The following is a 23513-nucleotide window of genomic DNA, read 5'->3' as shown; positions in this document are numbered from 1 at the left end:
TTAGACTTCATATGGAGCGTGTCACAATTTTTTTCACATCCCATTGTTTTAATTGGAAATTATATAGAACACAAATTAGCCCATAACATTTGGGTTTAATGCATGCACAAGAGAGTTAATAGAATCTGTATACCATGTTATATAGGTAATTAGGAGACAAGGTATTCAAAATTGCCGATCATTAGTTCTTGGCATGTAGGTTGGAGGGCACAAACATTTGTGTAGTGGACTATGGTTTGGGTCAAATTTCTTATGGCTTAATTTGCTTAATGTTGCAATTTGCTTCAAATAAAACGACTAACCTTTCATAGTGTCTATGTCTATGTAGGGATGAGGAACTCCCGCTTATTGTTGCTATTGATCTGCAACCAATGGCTTCCATAGAAGGTGTGATTCAAGTCCAAGGAGATATTACAAGTGCTCGTACAGCTGAAGTGGTAAAATAATCTCTAAATAATTTTTTTGTTTTTTAGAAATAAACACAAATACATAGGTGGATAAAACAAAATAGAATAGAGAGAAAAATGTAGTTGGATGATGTCATTCATGGTGTAAGCCGATATACATAGGTGAGAAAGGGTCTTACGTTGTGCAGGTTATGTAACTGCCAACCATAACTTACGATTAATACCTTAACTTAGAACTAAGACTTCATTATCTATTTACGACATAAATTACTATTATGACAAGAGTACATATTAATGACCATTGTAATACTCTAGCACCCTACCTCATTGGTCATGCTGGAACACACACGTTGCTTATCTCTAAATTTATAAACTTATATGGAACGAGAGGTTTGTTGACAATATTTGCACTGTTCTCATTTGTTGTACAATATTGCAGTTCAATTTGTCTATCTTATACAAGCTGTAGATGGTAATGATAATGTACTATCACATGCTTTATGTTCTCATGGAAGACATGATTCTTTTCTAGCATCGTTCAACGCTCTTTGGTTATGACCACGAAGAGTAGTTGGATCAACATGTTCAATTTTCAAAACAGCAAGCATTCTTCTTAGCCAAATCTCTTCAAAAGTTGTTTTCATTGCTTCCGTGTACTTTGCTTTGTCAGATCACCAGTTAGTCTGTGTCTCCTTCACCTTCAGCAGTACATGCAGTTTCAGAATTGCACCTTTGTACCTGCACAGTAGTTGAGGGAAGCAGCAGATATTATGCACAGTCCTATTTTTAGACATTCCTATTGTTGGACAGTTTTAGATTTTCTATTTGCTTTTATTTATTTATTGTAAATTTGTCTTATATCACAGAAGAAAATTTACATGGTAACTGAAAAAGGAACTGGAAAACCTAAAATAGAATCATATCCTCCTTATATGAGCAACTAAGGCAGCAATACACTCAGAGTAAGCTACAGAACTGAACTCTTTGGCATCCTAAAATAGGATGTATCTTTTGGCAGACAACTGCGTACATACCTCTGCAGAACTGACCTCATCAGAAAAACCATACTTGCATCGAAGCTTCCTGATTGTCAACAGAGCTGATATCTGAATACAGTCCCAAACTCTCAAAAGGTGGGGCAAAACCGGGGATCCTGCTTCCCCAAGAAGAGCTGCACACCAATGAATTTGTCCATTATGTAGAACAAAATGATGGTCATGCGCCAACCTACGGCATACTTTAGCAAAACTACGGTCCATAAAAGATGCTTCAAGGTCTGTGAATGATGACAAAGAGGGGCATAAGCCATTTGACAGCCAACAATGTGTTAGTGTCCCTACTAGCAATGAAATAACTTCATTAGTTACCAAATCACTTGAACAATTTAATGTAAAAAAATCCTTTCCACAATAGAGCATAAAACCATTCAAGAAACCTTATGCAACTTATGTTTCAATGAGTAATAATCCAACCTTTGGGACAGCAGTAAACAAGTTATGACAGAAGTAAACAAGCTATGACAGCAGTGAGTTAACTAATGCCAAATGTGCCAAAACAGTACCAAAATTTATCCCATTCTTGATTAAATAAGAGCACTTTAGATGAGAATGCAAAGCATGAGGAAATGCCTATGAATGAATGCTTATGTCACTGTTTTATATCAGACCTTATGATGCCTTTCAAAACAGCTAGACAGTCACCTGAATTTGTAAAATTTGCCAACCAATGAATGCCCAAATGATGCAAGAGATTAGCCAATGAATCTAGATAAATTATTAATGGTTTCTAGGTCACTTAATTAGATTTATACCACTGTAAATGCAACGATCAAATGGCTGTAAACAAAAGAGTGAGGAAGCAAGGGTTTGAAGAGGCAAACCACTAGGCCTGTAGGTCTTGTAGATGGTTAGAGAAATTGCCCAACACTTTTCTTATGAGATGACCACCTGCAACCACCAATATTATCTTGAAAAAATCTCTGCAAACACAATGTTAGAGGCAAAAAATCAAATGATAACCCAATGAATGACTGAATGAGGCAAAAGAGGATAGATGGGAGCTAAGAGAGGGGACAAGAGGCCAATGCTAGGTCTGAAAATGACGACGACTGGGGTTAGAGACCTAACTAGGCCCACGACAAGGGTGAAAAAGGCCTTAAGGCCTGTGGCTAGGTTGAGGAAGGCTGGCCGAGAGAGAAAAGAGGGCAACGGAGGAGGGAGGAGGCTGAGAAGGCCTGCGGCCAAGGCTTAAATCCCTAGAGAAGGCAGCCACAAGGCCTAATAGACCTGTGGCTAAGGGGAGAAGCCCCTTAGGGGCTGCCACTAGGAGGCCGAGGCCTCTAGAGGGCCAGACGACTCCCTAAAAGGGAAGCTGAGGCCTCTAAGAGAGCATTCAAGGGGACAACAAGGGAAAAGAAGGCTGTGGCTAGGGCTGGAGGCTTGACGCTGGGCCTAGAAGCCCTAAATTTTTTTCAGACCCCTGCAAATCTGAATCTCACTTCAGATCATCAGAAAGTCATGCAAATTCACTGCAAAATCTTGGATGTTGGCTTTGCAAATTTTGATGGAGGCTAGATCTTACCCTCAAGGGCCTTGATCTTAGCTCAAAACCCAAGCAAAATCCTCTTGATTAGCTTGAAGCTCACTTGCAAAAAAAAAAAAATATTCCAAAACCCCAATATATACAAAATTCAAAAATAAGAAACCAAGCCCCAATTGCAGCAAAACAAAGGTTAGAAAAATATTTAAAAAAAGATATTTTAGAAAATCGTATATACAAAATATACAATGCTTGTAAATAAAATATTTTTTGAGAATATTTTTTATAAATAACGACGATGGATCGATGTGTTTCGAAAGTTATAATATTAACCATAACCTTAAGCGAAGTAAGAAAATGACATAAAAATTCTTGGAGACCAAAGAAGGTCGACTCTTCTCCAAAGTCTGTGAACTTGGAGCCCAAGGGTCGATGTATGTGCAAATCTCTATATATCTCTATATGAATCAAATCACCTAAGATAAGCCCAAAATCTATCAATAGAATGTTCTTATCCATTTTTGCCTTTGTGGGGGACTTCCAAAAATAAACTTTTTTGTGACCCACTAATCTTTCCACTTGGAGAAATTAATTTCTCTATAATTATTTTTTGACTCTAAATTAATTAATTTTCCGGCTTAGGATTTAATTTTATTTTAGCCAGAAAAATTAATTAATTGACACGAGGGGATTAATTATTTTTTCTATCCTCAAATACTTTAGCCATGGTGTCTAAGTATGAGGGACCATGCACTAAAATATTTTTTTATGTCAGATAATTACAAATTCAACCCCCAAAGGGGGAATACCTCTTTACATATATACCCTCAAAATAATTATCCATATCTGCAACACAATATGATCTAGTAGACCAAGTGATTTTCAATAAAATAATTTTTCCAAATAGCTTAAATTATTCCCGAACCACTTTTACAAAGACTCGATATAACATAGAACTCACCTAAGACCTTGTCAATGAATTTCATCTTAGATTTGGGGTTTAAGCTGGAGGAAAAACTCTACCGATTATCTGTGTTTAGAAACACACATAATGTAGTGAGCTTAAAAAACCTCCTAGGATGAAATTCGTCGCCAAAATCAAAGGCTTATCTAAGTGTTGTTACATAATTAAACGACCGTAGCATCATTTACATTACAAGTTGCAGAAATTGGGTTTACAATGACACATCAAAGTGTTGGCTGATGATTCTCCACTTTGAAAAAAATTGCACAACTGCTTCCTTGGACTTGTGACAAAATAGGTGCAACATCTGGCTCCATATGGGGACACGTTGCTTCATCGAAGTGACGTGAGAATCTAGAATCTTGTATCCAAGAAAACAAAAGTCCATCAAATAGATATCTGTTCATAATCAAAATCATCATGCATATATATAACATCTGTTGGAATAGAAAATCTACTCTAACAAACTAGAAAGTAATGACATATAACATAAGTGCATAAAAAGAAAACTAACTAATGACATAAATGAAAGGGAGTAGGGTTAGAGATACTATACAAAGGATGCCCTATGGCATCAGATGTCATCCCTGTAATATAGTTTGAGCATCTGCCCATTTGCTGGCAGCTGTACAGGATCACCCTCCAATGTATTCAGGTAGAAATAATTTTCTTTAGTGATTCCTTTGATAATATATAGTCCTAAGCCATAGACTGTCGAACTTTCCATGATTGCCGGGCTTCTCATTTCTGCGATTTGATAATAACACCATATCACCAATCTGTAGAGATCTGTTTCGTGATGATTTGTCAAACCTTTTTTTTTGTTTTGGCTTGTCCTTGACATAGGCTATCAAAAGTATTCCCGCGGGCTTCATCAAGCTCCATAATTTGATCAATTCTTTTTTTGTATTGTATCATTGTCATCTGTAAACAGCTGAAGGAGGTGATAAGCTAGAAGCTTGAGGTAAATAGGTAAGGTTACTTCCAAACCATAAACAAGCTCAAAAGGACTTTTCTCGATAGCTCTTTTGTTTGTGATTCTGTCTGCCCCTAATGTATACTTGATCTTACTGTCCCAATACCGCTTATTATCCCCCACAATCCTTTTGATGATGGTTATCAAATTTTTGTTACTTGACTCAACAAGACCATTTCCTTGGGGATAATAATTCGAAGAATGAGATAGAACAATACTGTACTTGAAGCAGAAAGAAGAGAACTCGGAAGAACTGAAGGCTTTGGCGTTATCTATTGTGATTTTGGTCGGAACACCAAATCGAGTGATAATCTGATTTTCAATAAAATCCATGACAACCTTTTTCGTGGCATGCTTGGTTGGAATGGCGTCAACCCACTTCGTGAAGTAATCCGTCGCAGTCAAAATCCATGAGCAGCCATTACCAGAATTCTGATTAAACTTACTGAAGAAATCCAACCCCCATTGCTGAAAAGCGGCTTTTGCTATAATTCGCTGAAGAGGCAAGGCTGCTAACTTCTGTTTTTCGGTGAAACGCTGGCACTCCTTGCAATGACAAATTTATGCACATTTGAGAAAATGGCAGACCAATAATATCTAACCCGCAAAATCTTGTCGGTTGGGGTCTTTGCCGCAAAATGGCCTTCACAAAATCCTGCATGGAACTCATTGATAAGCTTCTTAGCTTCATCTTCATTTATGCACTTGAGTATTATACCATCCAAATTTCTCCACCCAATGCCTTCTTTTAAGATACAATATTTGGATGCCTTTAATCTGAGAGCCCTCTTTTATGAGCTACCAGGTGATTAGGGCATGTTAGATTTGTCAAATAATAAATGATGTCCTTATACCATTCGATCTTTTCCAACTTCTGAAGCTCGGGGGAAACAAAAGTTTCAACCACTCCATTTTGGCAAACCAACTCTAAAGCTTTCTCATTACTTTCTGTCAACATTTGAGCTAATCCTTGGCCTTTGACAAGCTTGGTTGGTCTAATCTCAAGATCATACTCCTGGATTTTAGTTACCCATCTGGCACGAGTTCCTAAGCAATTAGTTTGAGTCATTATATCCTTGATAGCAGAGTGTGGAACAAAGGAAATGACTTTGGAATAACCCACATATGTTTTGAAATGCTTAAGGGACTTGACCAATGCATAAGCTTGTTTTTCCATAATGCTGTAATTTAACTCTGAATTCTGCAAGGATTTTCTCATGAAGGCTATTGGCTGCTCATGACCATCTTTGTTTTTTTGTAATAGGACACCTGCTATAGTATCTTCAGATGCGAATGAAAAAACCATAAAATCCTTTGAATAGTTTGGGTTGACAAGGACAGGAGCTTTAGCTATAATATCCTTAATATCTTTAAATTCCCTTTTACCTTCATATTTCCAAACAAACTTTGTGTCATTCTTTAGTAAACACTGTATAGCTAAGTCACCTGACACGGGGATTCGGGATTCGACGAATATGGGGATTCGAGTGTCGGATACGGACATGTTGACCCCCCCCCCCTGGAACAGGACATGTTCGGATATGTTATATATATATATATACATTAAAAATTAGATATTTCTTACACAAATTCTCATTCATGATGCAAATTCATCTAGATGTAAGTTTTACAAAGTAACATTATGCATACAAAATTACAAATACAATTGTGACATAAATGATAAATTATAAATTTATAATACATATTCAATTCATTAAAATCAAAATGTGTTACTGTTTACATAGGTAGTGCAATGCCAATGGCAAATAGAAATAGAAAATACAAAACAACTACAACTACAAGTCTACAAGTATACAAGCCTCAAGGTAGTAGGTAGCTCATGACTCATGAGTCATCAATCCTCATAGTCATCATCAAAATCAGCATCACTATCCTCATCATCATGGTCACCATTGCTCTCCTCTGCTGCATCCTCCTCCTCTGTATCCAAAGTCATCTCTGCATCTGCTGGTGTGGAGGATGACCCCTCTATAGTATCACCATCATCAAATCTGACAGGATCTAGCACTTACCTGTTGCTTGAATCTCCTTGAAAATGCTCCCACCCTTTGATCCTTGGTCCCAAACACCCACAACAAACCCACAACAAACTAAACAAGTGAATGTGCAAATATAATGGGGAAATGCGCCTTTATAACGTCGCGCAGGTTCTTGATTTTTGAATTCTTGTTTAAAAATCAGGACACGTTTCGGATTCGAAGTGTCCCGATTTTTGGACACGAATCCGCCCGAATCGTGTCGAATTCGCTGGTTTCGGGACACGTAGGGCCTGGGGGACGAATCCAGTTTCATAGCTGTATAGGCTTAGCGATTTCAACATAGTTTGGAATGGATCTCCTAAGAAAATTTGTGTTCCCTTGGAAAGATTGAAGGGACTTAAGAATATGCGACAATGGAATCTGTTGAATAGCCTCAACCCTTTTAGGGTAAATCTTGCTGCCATCCTTGGAGATGATGTGACCTAGTAATCTCGCTTCGGTCACCCCAAAAACAGATTTGGCGGGATTTAATGATATGCCAAATTCACGACTTCTGTCAAAAACCTGTCTAAGATGACCTATATGAGCCTTGCTATCCTTTGAGAAAACACTGAGGTCATCCTGGTATATCTCAATAATCTTACCAATTAATTCTTTGAAAAAATAGGCCATAGCCCACTGAAAGTAGCCCTTGCATTTGTTAACCCAAAAAGCATACTGAGATATTCAAAGGTACCCTAAGGCGCGGCGAAGGTAGTCTTATGACGGTCTTCCTCCTTTACTTAGACTTGGTTATAGCGGAGAATCCATCCAATAATGACATCATATCGGATCCTGTTATTCTTTGAAGCATATTTTCTCCATGTCCTTTGAGAAAACACTGAGGTCATCTTGAGATATCTCAATAATCTTACCAATTAATTCTTTGAAAGAATAGGCCATAGCCCACCGAAAAGTAGCCCCTGCATTTGTTAACCCAAAAAGCATTATGAGATATTCAAAGGTACCCTAAGGCGTGGTGAAGGTAGTCTTATGACGGTCTTCCTCTTTTACCCAGACTTGGTTATAGCCGGAGAATCCATCCAATAATGACATCATATCGGATCCTGTTATTCTTTGAAGCATATTTTCTTCATGTTCGATAAAGAATAATTTCCCTTCTTGCAAGCCAAGTTAAGATTTCTGAAATCAACACACAGCCTAATAGTACCATTCTTCTTTCTAACAATCACCAAGTTTGAACACCAGGAAGAATGCCGAGTTTGTCTAATGATACCAGCAACAAGCATTTTCTGTAACTCCTTTTGAAAGAGGGGGGCCAACTTAGGATTGATTTGCCTAAGTTTTTGTTTAAATGGTTTAGCATCTTCATCTTTCAAGGGAATAGTATGCTCAATAACATCTTTTCTGTAGCCTTTGAGCTCATCATAGGAAAAGGCCAAGACATCACAATATTCAATGAGCAGGTCAATCAAATTTTCCTTCTCTTCCTTAGAAGTCCCCTTACCGATTTTAACAATCTTTGGGTCCTTGGGAAAACCGATGTTTACTTCAATAAATTCACTAGGATCTATCTTCTTTTCATCACCCCTTTTGGTGGCATCATTTCTATCAAAGAGTTGTTCCATGGCCACCATATTTCCAAAAGTGGGGTTTGTCACATCTTTACCCTTAGAATCAGACCCCTCTTCCTTGGAGCAAGCTTGGAAATTTTCAAACTCATCCAAGTGATTAAGAAAACAAACAATCTGCTTCTCATCATTAAACACTTGCCAATGCTCTGCATTATCCGGGACTGATGATTTGAAAATGACTTTCATTTTGGCCTTATCTTTTATTAAATTGTCAGAGATCTGGAAAGTAGAAGCGACCATAGCAAGTTCATCTGCTTGAGTATTTTCTTCTCTAGGTATGATCAGGAGACCAAAGGCATCAAATAATTCAATAATGTCCCACACAACGTTTCTGTACTTTTCAATCTATCACTTTTACATGAGAATATACCTTTAACTTGCTTGATGATAAGATCAGAATCCCCTTTGACATTCAACAATTTTATCTTGAGGTCCTTGGCTATTTCAAGGCCCATCAACAAAGCTTCATACTCAACTACATTGTTAGTAGCTTCGAAATCTAATCGGAAAACAAACATAAATACATGCCCTGAAGGTGATGTCAAAACAATTCCAGCGCCTTTGCCTTGTGTAGAGCAAGCATCATCAGAACTCACGTGGGAGATTTTCTCCTTAGGCTCATCTTTATTTTCTGGCAAGATTATAGGATCAGAAAGGATGACATAATTTCCAATGCTAGATTGTTTCACAATGGGCTGATCCTTGGGAGGAGAGATTTTTTCCAGAATCTTCTCAATTTCAATTAAACCACTACATGGCAGAGAAGATGAAGGATCTTGAAGCTTAAGAACTTCTACCTGAGGAGCTTTGACAATTTCCCTGACTATAGCTTCTTGAATTGGACTCCTGATCATTTTATTGATAGGCACAAATATTTCTGCATCGCTGATCCATTCTCCTATGTCAAAATTCAATTTTTCATCTGAAACATTAGAAGCAACTTCTTTTGTGTTTTGATCTTCAAGCAAAATTCCGCTTTCATTCCCAACATTGCTTATGCTAGGTGGAATGAGAGTTTGACACTATGGCTATTTTCAATGACCTCCATCCAATCTTCTAATGGTAAATGAAACTCCCTTCCAAACATATTGACTTGTTCCGCTGCTGATGCAAATTCATTATTTAAGACATTGATTGCAATAGCACAAGATTCTTCGTCATGGAAGCTTTGACATGGTCTGCAAGAGGACCGAAATTCCATATTTGTAGACTTAAAGGGATTAGGAGGTTTTTGCTTAGAGGGAAGATTATTTTTTTGCCATGCAATTGTTATTATTTCTAGGCTGAGTCTGACTTTGTTCCATTTGAATCAGCTTAGACTGCACTACATTCATCTCTCTAGCATGCTCAATTCTCATTTCCTTAATCATTTAAGTTAACTCTTTAATCGGGTTATGCTCAACCTCCTTGGTTTCTTTTCCTTTAGATTTAACTGATCCTCTTACAAAACTAAGAATCTCTGATTTACCCGAAGCTTATCCTTTTCTAATTCCTCAGCTACATTTTGAGCAACAACTAAATTGGTAAGTTTGACACGTCTTATCTCATATTGAGTGTCAACAAAAAAGGCTTCAAGATATTGCTCCAACACTATTTTGTCAGGTGGCTAGTAATCTTGAGTCATGTCTTTGAGGATACCATTGAATCTTTGATTAAACTCTTCAACTGTCTCATTTTTCCTTTTCTTAATAGAGTTAAGTTCTTTGACCAAGTATTTTGAAATTTTCCCTCTCTTTTCTCCCCAAATTTATCCTTGAATGCTCCTGTGAGAGCTTGCAAAGAATCAAAATCGTTATCTAACTTGTCATGAAACCATTGCAATGCATCATCTTCTAATGAAAGGACAAAGAGATTTATTCTAACGTCCTCATGATTGTATGTAGTCGCATGAGCATATCGTTGTATAAAAGTTGTGAATTTTTTTATGTGCGCATCAACGTTGACTGCATTATTCCCCTGGAAAGTTTGGAGCTTGTTGATAGTAGAATCCTCTGGAAGGTCGCGAGGATACCCTTGAATGTTGGCAAAGCTGCAAGTAATCCATGAAGTCTTGATTTACAGGATTAAGAAAAAAGCAAGTGGATGGTAGGGAGGGCCTCCTGTCCGAGAAAGATTAAATCCTTACTGGCATGTAATTTGTTGAACCGAACTCTTAGAGCCTTTTCAGGATCGGGAGCGGGGTTAACCAAGCTATCAGGATTTCTTCTAGAGTAAGATCTTGTAAATGGATGAATCAATGGAGTCGCCACCCAAACAGGAAACCAATTGAAACGTCCAGGTGCTAAAGGTGCGGATAGAGAAGATGAAAAGATTAGTGATAAGGCAAAGGATAAGGTGATGAAAAGATGGAGATAAAAGGAAAATATCACAATGGTGCCAAAAATGTGGTGTTGATGGGATAAGGAATGGATTAGAAGATTATGAAGATTGTCGTTGAAGCGCTGAGAACAAGATAAACCTATCCCCGACAACGACGTAAAAAAATGTTGTCGCTCAGATTGTACATGCACTGCAACAAAGACTCAGGGCAAGCGCTGTCACTCTAATCCCTTCCCTCTCCATTGTAGCTGTCTCCCAACAACAAGCTATGGGGGTTAGTTCCTAATAAATGTAAAAATGCAATACTCGTTGGTAACCAACAAGTCCGGGAGACACAATTGAATGGCCTAGCCACTTGGTTGATTTTAGCAAGTTTTAAAGATTTGATTAAATTTATATATGAGACCAGTGCCTTATGGAGTCAACTACTTGCTTTATATTGATTAGAGACCAGATGACCGGATGAACAACCACTACTTAAGGAATGCTAATCTATCCTATATGAAATGCAAGATCTAAAATCTAGGTGGAATGCAAGATCTTGGTTTATTTTAATTAAATGCATAGCTAAGTAAATCCCTTAATCCCTCGCTGTTTTGAGGCTAGTCTCAAAAGTAGGTGGAAGGGATAAGTCAAGGTGAAGCAAGCAAAGGCTTGGTTAATGATACTTCTCCTTGAAATCTAACGTACTCGATGCCTCTGGCATTGCAGAGACTATGGCTCTGACGACTGCAAGGTCACCGTTTTAACCACCAGAGAGGGTCTATTCTTCGCAAGCTACAAGATGAAGAGTGGCCTCATCTTTCTATCAACCAAGCTTAGGCTTAGAGGTAAGTTGATTAATGCACGACTAGGCCTAGAATGTAATTCAATATAGTTGAGTGCTCTTAATTTAAGATTGCTTATGATTTTAAGTACTTAATTTACAATTGATCTTTAGTTATCACACAAGAGTACTTAATGAATGAAAGACAATCTTAAACACAAGATGAAGTGCTCAATGTCACAAGTGCCCACAACAATACAAGAGATAACCAAGAGATAATTGCCCAAGTATTAAATGAGAACAAATTGCCAAAAGATATAATGGTCATCCACAATAGATTTTAACCATGTAACAGTACTGATGACAAGTAAAGGTACAAGAGCACTTATCCACGATATTAATTAAAACAATTAGCCAAGGTTCTTAAATGCTTATACAAGCACAAGAATGAAGAGGATAACAATAACAATTGCTCAAAAACTAGACGATTGATGCTCTTTAGACAATTAGAAGCCTTCCAAGTTAAGATAGTTATAATTAGATCTTCAATGCAAACAAGAGATACTAATATTTGAGCAATGTTAACCAATCAATAAGATATTAGACTTTAGACTTATGTGCTTAGTGAGTGAGCCTTTTAAGTAAAACTTTTGAAGCTTATGAAACTCACAAGAGACAACAATGTGTTACTGTCCCTACTAAGCAATGACATAACTTCACTAATTACCAAATCACTTGAACAATTTAATGTAAAAAACCCTTTACACAATAGAGCATGAAACCATTCAAGAAACCTTATGCAACTTATGTTTCAATGAGCAATAATCCAACCTTTGGGACAGCAGTAAACAAGTTATGACAGAAGTAAACAGCCTATGACAGCAGTGAGTTAACTAATGCCAAATGTGCCAAAACAGTCCCAAAATTTATCTCTTTTCTTGATTAAATAAGAGCACTTTAGATGAGAATGCAAAGCATGAGGAAATGCCTATGAATGAATGCTTATGTCACTATTATATATCAGACCTTATGATGCCTTCAAAACAGCTGGACTGTCACCCAAATTTTTCCAACCAATGAATGCTCAAATGATGCAAGAGATTAGCCAATGAATATAGATAAATTATTAATGATTTTTAGGCCACTTGATTAGATTTATTCCACTGTAAATGCGATGATCAGATGGCTGTAAACAAAACAGTTAGGAAGCAAGGGTTTGAAGAGGCAAACCACTAGCCCTCTAGGCCTTGTAGATGATTAGAGAAATTGCCCAACGCTTTTCTTATGAGATGATGACTTGCAACCACCAATATTAGCTTGAAAAAATATCTGCAAACACAATGTTAGAGGCAAAAAAATCAAATGATAACCCAATGAATGACTGAATGAGGCAAAAGAGGCTAGATGAGGGCTAATAGAGGGGACAAGAGGCCAATGCTAGGCCTGGAAAGGACAGTGACTAGGGTTAGAGGCCTAACTAGGCCCACGACAAGGGTGAAAAAGGCCTTAAGGAAGGCTGGCTGAGAGAGAAAAGAGGGAAGCGGAGGGAGGAGACCGAGAAGGCCTGCGGCCAGGGCTTAAAGCCCTAGAGAAGGTAGCTGCAAGGCCTAATAGACCTACGGCTAACGGGAGAAGCCCCTTAGGGGCTGCGGCCAAGCCCTTAGGGCTGCCACTAGGAGGTCGAGGCCTCTAGAGGGCCAGACAATTCCCTAAAAGGGAAGCTGAGGCCTCTAAGAGAGCATTCAAGGAGATGACAAGGGAAAAGAAGGCTGGGGCTAGGGTTGGAGGCTTAACGCTGGGCCTAGAAGCCCAAAATTTTTTTCGGACCCTTGCAAAAATGAATCTCACTTCAGATCATCAAAAAATTGCCCAAATTCACTGCAAAAGCTTGGATGCTGGCCTTGCAAATTTTGATGGAGACTAGATCTTACTCTCAAGGGCTTAGATCTTAGCTCAAAACCCCAGCAAAATCCTCTTGATTAGCTTGAATCTCACTTGCGAAAAAAAATAAATAAATTCCAAAACCCCAATATATACAAAATTCAAAAATAAAAAACCAAGCCCCATTTGTTGCAAAACAAGGGTTAGAAAAATAATTTTACAAAATTGTATATACAAAATATTTACAAAATAAACAATGCTTGTAAATAAAATGTTTTTTAAGATTTTTTTTTTTTAATAAATAATGACAACGGATTGATGTGTTTCGAAAGTTAATAGTATGAACCATAGCCTTTAGCTTCGTAAGAAAATCACATAAAAATTCCTGGAGATGAAACAAGGTCGGCTCTTCTCCAAAGTCTGTGAACTTGAAGCCCAAGGGTCGATGTACCTGCAAATCTCTATATATTTCTTCAAGCAAACTTGTTAGACATATGGTGAATCAGATCACCTAAGATAAACCCAAAATCTACCAATAGAATGTTCTTATCATCGACAAATGAAATAACTAGTTTATATAAAAATTCAACACAATATAGGAAAGCACATAACCAACACATACCACAGATGAATGAACAAAGAACACCATGAAATGAAACCCAAACTCTTTTTTATTATGATCTCAAACGTTCCCAGTAGGACAATGGATCAATACCAATGTTTACAAAATTACATAGACCAGACCCAAAATTTTCATCATTGCTTGAGAAACAAATGACTTCTGATTTATAAAGAAGTCCTTCAAGTGGAAAATAACGACTAATTGGCTTGATCCCTGTCAAAATAATCTCGATTGTTGATAAAACTTTGATGATCCTTTTATCTCCATCGTCGAAAATAATACTTTTTGAGGAATTTTCGAATTTCTCTTAAAAACCATTATTTATTAATCTGAAAATAAATATTTTGGATTGATTTCCTCAAAAAATTGACTTCTTTTGGACCCACAAATTTTTCCACTTGGAGAAATTAATTTCTCTATAATTATTTATGACTCTAAATTAATTAATTTTCTGGCTTAGGATTTAATTTTATTTGAGCCAGAAAAATTACTTAATTGACACAAGAGGGGATTATTTATTTTTAACACCCTCAAATACTTTAACCATGGTGTTTAAGTATGAGGGACCATGCACTAAAATAATTTTTACATCAGATAATTACAAATTCAACCTTCAAAGGGGGAATACCTCTTTACATATAGTCCCTCAAAATAATTACCCATTGCTGCGACACAATATGATCTAGTAGACCCAGTGATTTGTAATAAAATAATTTAGCCAAATAGCTTAAATTATTCCCAAACCACTTTTACAAAGACTCGATATAACACTAAGACTCAGCTAAGACCTTGTCAATGAATTCCATATATAGTAATCAACTTTCTCTTTGAAGCTATATGAGTTTGTGGTGGGTTGTCTTTGGATAGCAAAAGGCTTCTATGAATTCACTAGGGACATTATTAGGGTTAAGTAGAGGTGGTCCCTTTCCTTGACTTTGTTTAGATTTACATTGATGAGTTTGAGGAGTTACTTAGAATGTATGCACATATGGAGAATGGTTGGCACCCTATGCTTTTGTGTTTTTGTTGACTGTGGTTCTTTTGGATTCCTCGCTTGAAGGTTTTTAGAGATAGTTGGATGCCTTGGCTTGCTTCTGTGCACTCTATCAGTGTTTGGTCATCTAAGGTTTTGGCCTTTAATGCTTCCAAGGACACTCTCCAAGTTTCTTTTATTCAACATGACGTCAATTGGGATTATTACAACCTACACTTGCTTAGGGGTTCAATTTATTGTCCTACTTTGAACTTGGAATTAGCCTCTCAATCATGACTTTGCAAAGGGTGCCTCTCTTTCTGTACTTGAGTGCTTGTGTTTTCAAACAAATTTCAAGGATGTCCTCGAAGATGCATCTTTTTGACACAAGCATATAACCCATTGTTAAATCTTGTTGATTTGAGGGATCTATTTAGGGATTTTTAATTGGATCTGTGGAGACAGTTAGGCTAGAATGCTCCAATGTATGATCCATTGTAAACAATTAGTCTTGATATGAAGGCAATACTAGCAATGGAATTACTCACATATAAGAGGAGCACAAAATAACATGCAAGTGGAAAAGACATCACCACAATGTACACATATGTTATGCACACTAGTATTAAATATGTTGGAATTTGTGTAGCTCATAAAGTATTTCCTAGTGGTGATAACCCACCAAAAGGGAGTTGGTTGGGAAAGTTACCCAACATTGGGGTTTTGAACCCAAAGCTGTGGGTTTGGGACCTAAGTAATTAATTCTTTATTCTAATTATTTGTTAATTGGTTGAGTGGGAAAAACCCTAAAGGATCTAGGGTTTCCTAAATAACCCAAGACTAAAGTATAAATAAGGAGCCAAAGGAGAGGCTCAACACAAGTGTGATGGACTACACTTGTGCAAGGTGAAAAGTCTTAGAAGAGGATGCATATCTAAGAGAGGTTTCATGGCTCAAAGAATAAGTCTGTCTAGTGCAAGCTGCACCGAGCTAGGAGGGAGACCGAAGTCTGTTGACAAGGAATCCAAGTCAGTGGGTAAGGCTGAGTAGGTAGAGAGTATGGTTGTGGAGGGTCGAGGCTGGTTGTTGTGGAAAAGAAGGCCTAGTCAATGCCAGAATGTTTGTGTCGAGTTTCCATCCAAGTCTAAAGAGCCATAGAACCTAAGAAGATAGTTGCAACAAGGAGAGATTAGCCTCAAGAGGACCAAGCATTCGTTCAAGAGGACGTCCAACTGTTCCATGGTTAAGGAGGTTTGATCTGTGTGTTTTATTGGTTGAAATGTCCATTTGCAACCGAGGAAATAAGCCCTTAGAGTTTTGTTTATTGTTTGAGGAGGAGCCACAATATACCTTGGTTCATTCTGTGGTATTAGGGTAGCTGCAGAGCCCAGTTAGGGCTGGCTGTAGGCTGCCCCAACCCTAGTTGCAGGACTGAATGTGACCCAGGCAGGCTGAGACCCTTAAGAAGGCATAATAGGGCTGGTAAAGGAGGTTTTGTGGAGTGCTGAGTACCCTAGACCTAACATAACTCTGCTGTTCCGTGAAACAGGGTTGGCTGTGTTCTTGACAAGGTTGGGATTGCTGGTAGGAGGCTTAAATAAAAATTCTGTTGGAGGAATAAGGGCCCAACAACAAGTTTTGAAGGCTGATATATATAGTTGGTGGAAGGACAAACCATACTCTGAGCAACTGGTTAAACAAATGAAGAAAGGAGCCATTCTCTGTGGATTTTAGAGGCAAAGAACACCCGGCTGCATCAGGAACAAAGAGGATAGAAAGAGTTGGAGGTAAAGGATTGCTACAAGAAGTAAAGTGTTTTGCCTTTGTTGTGATGGGTAGATTGAAGATCTGGAGGATCAGATCTCAAGCCCTAGATTTTGTATACTATGTATCTTAGTTTGTATTAGGGGTTGTAAAGGGCCATGATCCCTAGGATGGGAGCCCTAATGTTTTTTATTGGACTAATGAGAAACGAGATTTTGGGCCAATATTCTTGTGTACTATTATTAATTTCATTGTTGATATATTTCGCTATGCAAATTTGTTTATTGTTGAGCACTCCTAGTGTATTTATGTGCTAGTCTAGTCATAGACCAAACCTAGGGCGCAAGGGAAATTTGAACATGGTATTAGTGATGTTCTGAAGGCAGTTGGATCAGAGTGTGCACAGAGGGAGTTGTGAAATTGCTAGACATGGAGTAGAAGGCTCAACAGAGAAGGTGCTTTGGCATGGATGAGATAGCTCCGTGTGGATGGAAGGTTGATTGTGAGTTAGTATCTTCGTTGGGTTGTGGAGTTACACATCCAATAGTGGAGCCATGTGCACATGAGGTATTTGACCTAGGAGGATGAGGACTCATGCAGAGTTGAGTTGCAGTGGTCTAGAGTGGACTAGGCCTTGTGTTCAACTGTAGCTCAAGACCATAGTTGCAGGGGAGTGCCTCCCCCCCCTTTGATCCCGCTCCCAATCTGCGCTCTGGGCGGGAGCGACTCTGGAGTGGGTCGGGAGCGTGCTCTCGAAATCGCTCCCGGAAAGGGAGCGATTTTGGGAGCGCGCTCCCTAAAAAAAAATCGCTCCCTGCCTTTTTGGGAGCGTTTTGCCTTTTTTGCAAATTTGTTTTTGCAATGATGTTCCAAATGCAATTGTTTTTCAAAGAAACAAATAAGTTTTTAGTGGGGCAGCTTAATGATTAAGTCTATGGCCCTAGTATTGATATGCGATTCATGGTAATGTTAAATTCTTAAAGTAAAAGTGACATTCTCTTTAATCTTCATTTTCATCCTTTTACTTAAATTTTTAACATTACCATGAAATGACTCAGGATGTTTGAGAGTGGTTCCGACCTCATTGGATTTCATATGCAAAAAGTAGAATTTTAGATTTCATTCAAAATCCAGCAGACTTATCAATTTTTCAGGATTTCAGGATTGCATTGTTTCCATTGAATTTTGTCATGTATTAGGGTATGGAACTCGTATTTAATCAAGAGCACCAATCCCTCTGTGTACCTTGATGTTAGTGACATTGGTTGTCGAACTCCTCTATCATGACCCTCCTAAAAATGTACGCATCACTCAAACAAAATCTTGACTTGACATGCTATGCTTTTTCTATCTTATGTTAATGCTTAGAGGGTGATATTAATGACAAAGATCCCTATACAGATACAGAGGTAATGACAAAAATACCTCTGGATATTAATGCTTAGAGGGTGATATTAATGATAAAGATCCTGATTTTCCAACATGACTAAAAAATTAGACATTTCTCGTTGCGGCAAGAGGTCCAAGCATAAGCAATAGATAATAGATTTACTTGTCTTTTCTAGTTTCTAGTAGTTTTTATAACTATTGACTCTTTCATATTTATTATGATATTTTTTTAAACAATATATGACAATTTAAGTTTGAAGTTGGCAATTATAACTCAGTAGTAATGAATTATGAATATGATGCTTCATGAAAGTTGAAAGTTGTTTCATTTCATGTTAGATATTATTTGTTGTAATGGTTACACTTAGCTTACAAGTACAACTTTGGTGATCAATGATGATAAATGTTATATATTGAATTTTGAAAGCTTGAAACTTTAAGATTGATGAATCATGACTCAATATGTTGTATGTTACTATGTTACTAACTTGTGGACATGGTTGATGAAGATTATAAATTCTAGATGATTGTTGTTATATGGTTCTATCTATGTTTTTTTATGTTTTTAATATCTAATTCATCATTCTACATGTTTTTGTTGACATATATGTATCAAAATATAAAAAATATATATATTATATAAAAAATGCTCCGGGATTTGCTCCCGAACCGGGAGCTTCTGAAAATGTCGCTCCCGCACCCGTTTTTGCTACCGCTCCCTGCTTTCGCTCCCGCTCCCAAGTAACACTGCTCAAGACTGACTTTGGAAGGACAAAAGATCAATTACAACACTTTATGGGAGGGAAAGCAGAGTGAGCCAGTGGAGGTTGTGTAGGCTCAGAGGGAGTCTAGCTTCAGAGGGAGACCACAATGGAATGTTAGCTGCCCAGTGGAAATATGAATCTTCAAGTTCGAGTGAGATTGGAGTTTTCAACCCATGCAAGGACAGTCACGAACCATGTGAGAACACACATGGTGGTGAAAGGATGTTATGAATATAATTTATAGTAAAATAATAAAAAGTAATGTAAACAATAAAAATCATAATTAATGATTAATTAACTAAATAGTTAGTAATGAAGAAGTATGTCCCTAAGGACATAACTGTTGTAAAGAGGTACCTTTGTCCTACAATGGATGTTTTTGTCTTCGAAGTATTCTGAAGATTATTGATGTGTATACGAACCTCGTTCGTTACATTGGTATCAGAGCATTCCTCTGAGTATATGAATTTTGTTCGTTGCATTGGTATCAGAGCTGCGTTGGCAGATCTCGACCTTTGGCCATCAACTCTTTGTCAACCTTGTTGTCATGCTATTGAAGTGTTTTGCTACACATTGTTGGAGGTTCTCCAATTTACCAATTAGGCCTTTAGGCATTTAAAAAATAGAATAAAATAAAAAATAAAAAATAAAAAGAAAGAAGAAGAAAATAGTCCAGAAAAAAGGGTTTAAAAATATTATATACAAAGAAAGAGATATAAAAAAAAGAATAAAAAAAGGATATATTAAAAAAAAATAGAAAAGAAAATATAAAAAAGTTATTATTAAAAACAACTATTTTTTTTAAATGTTATATATAAAAAAACAAAAAGACAAGAAACCAGTGGACAAACGATCATCAACTGTACACAACCGTAGCCTGATTCCTCCCCACGCCACTGCAGGGTTCGACTCATTCTCCAACTACTTGACAACCCGTGTCGACATTCCTACGCCACCAGATTCCTCGTCGCGCTTCCACAATCAATGACTATCTGAGTTTGAAGACCCCCTATCTGCTTGTTCCACCATATCCTTCACCGCCGCAGCCGATTACTCTTTGCCGCCATCTTGTCCTATTACCCTGTCATGCCCCTCTCCCGACCCATCCCTTCCTCTTAGCCACTGTTGTGTTCCTCCCTTTTGCATTGTACCCCTGTCAATTCTTCACCCATCAAACTGCTCAACCACACAAACTAACCCTCTTCGCTCCACGACTTTGTCGCTGTGCCTGCTCCTTGTCCACTTTGCTTCTTCCTGCTTCGACCCTTGCTCATCTTAATATGACTTTCCAACCGCATCCCCTGTATCATCATTTCGGTCCTCGTGATGTCCATCGATGTCCATTTGGCCTGACTTGCTTTCGCTGGCGTCCTGTTCATCGTTCGACGCCAGAGACTCAGTCAATAGTCAACGTCAACATTCAGTTTTTTGTTGTTATCTATCAGTCGTCACGATTCCAATCCTAACTCTTTGTTTCATCAGTGTCCCTTGTGTATTATAATTATAATCTAAACTATCACATATACAAATCACATAAGTTACATTAACCTCACGTATATCATTTAATTACAACTTAGATTAATTAATTAATTAATTAATAATTATATAAATAGTTAATTATATTAAATTAATTATTTATAAATAATATTAATTGATTAATTATTAAAAAAGGGAGATCATAAAGAAGTACAAAAGTATATAAGGAAGAAAGGTATTATAAAAATAATACTTATTATAATAAAATATTAAAGGTAATATTATGGTAATGGAATCCATCATTGAAGAGAAGGCAAAAATGGAGTCTAATTCAAAGATAAGTGATGGAGCCAACAAGATGGAAAGCCATCTCGTAAGGTACCATTTGATTTAATGCTATGCTTTGATTTCTTGAATAATATCTGGATAGGTTTGTTGACCGCTACGTGTCAACTACCCATAGCAATACACCCCCTTTTTTGCAAAAGGGACATCACTGGATCGACGTGTCCATGTCATTCGATTGTCATCATCTGCCCGATTATGTTATGTTGTAAACTCAGTCTGCATGTGTAAATTGTAAATAATCTTAGCAGATCTGAGTCATGTATGTAAATTGCCTGGGCAAACCTAATTTTCTAGTGATAATCTACGTTCCGGAAGGTTTTTTGTCTCACCAATCCATGATTGGCAAAGTTTTCCTTTAGCCTAACCCCAAAGCTGGAATGGATTTTGTCATTAGAATCTTAGGGACTCCTAGTGTACTTGGTCGAGTCTATGTAAAAGTAATTTGGAAATAACTCTAACTATTTGGTTAGGTTATTACAAATTGCTTGATCTGCTAGGTTATAGTTGTGTCGCAGAACTGGGTGGTGTATGAGGGTCTATGTCAAATAGGTTTTCCCCCTTGAGATGTAAAATTGTAAAAGTCATGATGTAAAGTGTCTTGAGGGTTAGAAAATGTTTTAATCCCCTCATAAGTCCTAAGTCCTAGGTCCTAGTGATTTCTCCAAAGGGCTAAGTTTGAGGATCCAAAAATAAAAAAGAAATAATAAAAAAACAATAAAAAATAAAAGATATAAATAATAAAAAAAATTAAAAAATTTAAAATAACTAAAAAAAATAAAAAATTAAAAAGTAAATTGAAAATAAATAAAAAATTTAAAAATAAAATAAAATAAAAAAATAATAATAAGTCAAAGTTTTGAGAAAATAAATGCAAAGTTTTAATTTTTTAATATATTAAAATGCATTTAAAATTTCGACGGATGAGATTAAAAGGGATTTTGATCCTCATCGACGGTCAAAATTAGTTTGACATGGATCACTCGAACTAGCCATTGGAAAATTTTCCTTTAAATAGGGTGTTAGGGGTCATTTGAGATCAGATTTGATCTGAGGGTCTGGTGTTAATGAAAGCTCTCTTGTAGTCATTTTTTTTTGTGCAATAAAGAAAGACTTTGGGGTTGAAAATCTTGCTGGTGTTACTCTTCTGGAAATGCTGTAAGATGTTTTATTTTTCTGCATAATTTTATTTTCAGCCATTGATGACAGCTTGATGAAGATTGATTTAGGCACAGGTATCTTGTCTGATCTCTGGGGTTTGAATGGTAGTTTAATGTCTGAAATATAATGGCAGGTATCTCCATTTGATCTGAATTTCTCTGTTGTTTTCTCCCTCTATGTTAATGGCTGATTTAAGCTGTGCAGGATATCCTTAATTTTGAGTTGCCGGGCGTTAGGGGAAGTTCTCGGCTGAACCAGCCAACTCCCGGATTGCGTTTTCTGAAAGAGCCCAGCCAGTTTTAATCCTGGGCTTATCATTAGAAATTTTTGCAGATGCATGAAGGGTTTTCTGAAGCACCTTATATTAAATTTAAAATTTTGAAAATATTTGTGGCATAACGATAAATCTGGCTGCTTAGAGCCTTCAGTTTGTAAGACTGTAATTATTTAGCTGATTTTCAGGGTTTTTAGTTTCATCTTTGCACATATTGTTTCTGGGTATTCTGTTTTGCTATTGCAGGTTGCAGGACTGAAGAGGAGATTTTTGTTTGAAGCCAGATCTAGGCCCTGGAGGGTAAGATCTGGCCTCAGTGTCATTTTTTTTGTAGGGATATTCTTCAAAAGATTTTCAGGTTTTCTGAAGAAATTCGAGGGTTTTTCCAGGCTATCTGTTTGCTGCCTGGGATTTCATTTTGATAGAAATTTCCGATTTTTTTTTTTTTTTATTTGCTGTCAGCTGCTACTTGGGGTTTCATTTTTGTTGCAGGAAAATTTTGATTTTGTGTTCATTGTTGTTTTTCTCAAAAGCTTTCAGAATTTTTAAGGTCTGGCTGTGGATTTTAAAATTTTTACGGGATCTGAAAAGTTTCTGGGTTATTTTCCTACCTTCCCTTTTCTCCTACGCTACCCTAAATTCCTCACGCAGCTGCCTATTCTTCTCTACCTGTCCATGCATCGTTGCCCAATATCCTTACGCTGCGACGCATTTTTTGCAATCTTCAACGCTACCCTTCAGGTGCATCGAACTTCTATTCCCACGCTGCTCTAGTCCAGTTCTCTCGCCAACAAAATATCTGCGTCCTTCCACGCTGCTCCAGAGCCTGCAAAACATACTCTCACTCCACGCTATCTTTTCCTTACGCATTCCTCACATCCGCTCTTCCCCGTAGCCTCCAGAAACTGCGTCCAACCTGCAAGCAAATTACTCTTCCAAACCCTTCCAGCTCATCAAAACCCTCAGATCCGCAGCTGTATCCATTTATTCCTCTGTCTGCAGCTCTCCCATCGAACCACGCATCTCCTAAACCTGCACGTTACCCATCAAAATCCGCTGCTACAATCCTTGCTCTGCTATCTTTACGTTCCCCTCACGCAGCAGTCTCCAAACCCCTCCGTCCTCTGCTCCTCACGCCTTTCTCCTGCTGCGTATTTCTCCTCAGCCGTCACCTGCACCAACAACAATAATATATATATATATATATATATAATTTCGATTTTCTTTATATGCGTAGGTTAGCATTGGTATTTCTTTTTT

General features: G+C 37.4%; 1 protein-coding gene across 2 annotated transcripts in view; it reads left to right on the top strand.

The window, feature by feature from the left end:
- LOC149186349 (S-adenosyl-L-methionine-dependent methyltransferases superfamily protein) overlaps nt 1–23513 on the top strand; it is a 242152-nt gene that overhangs the window by 61748 nt on the left and 156891 nt on the right. For both annotated transcript variants that reach the window (XM_089410976.1, XM_089410975.1), the window contains exon 5: nt 329–437. In XM_089410976.1, coding sequence (XP_089267102.1) covers nt 329–437 — 109 coding nt within the window. The remainder of the gene's footprint in view (nt 1–328; nt 438–23513) is intronic.

This window comes from Pinus tabuliformis, chromosome 3_1 (assembly GCF_031772625.1).
Source record: "Pinus tabuliformis cultivar Carrire ecotype Pingquan chromosome 3_1, CPIR1, whole genome shotgun sequence".
In the NCBI taxonomy this organism is placed as follows: domain Eukaryota; kingdom Viridiplantae; phylum Streptophyta; class Pinopsida; order Pinales; family Pinaceae; genus Pinus; species Pinus tabuliformis.
This window is presented reverse-complemented; position numbering and strand designations above follow the sequence as displayed.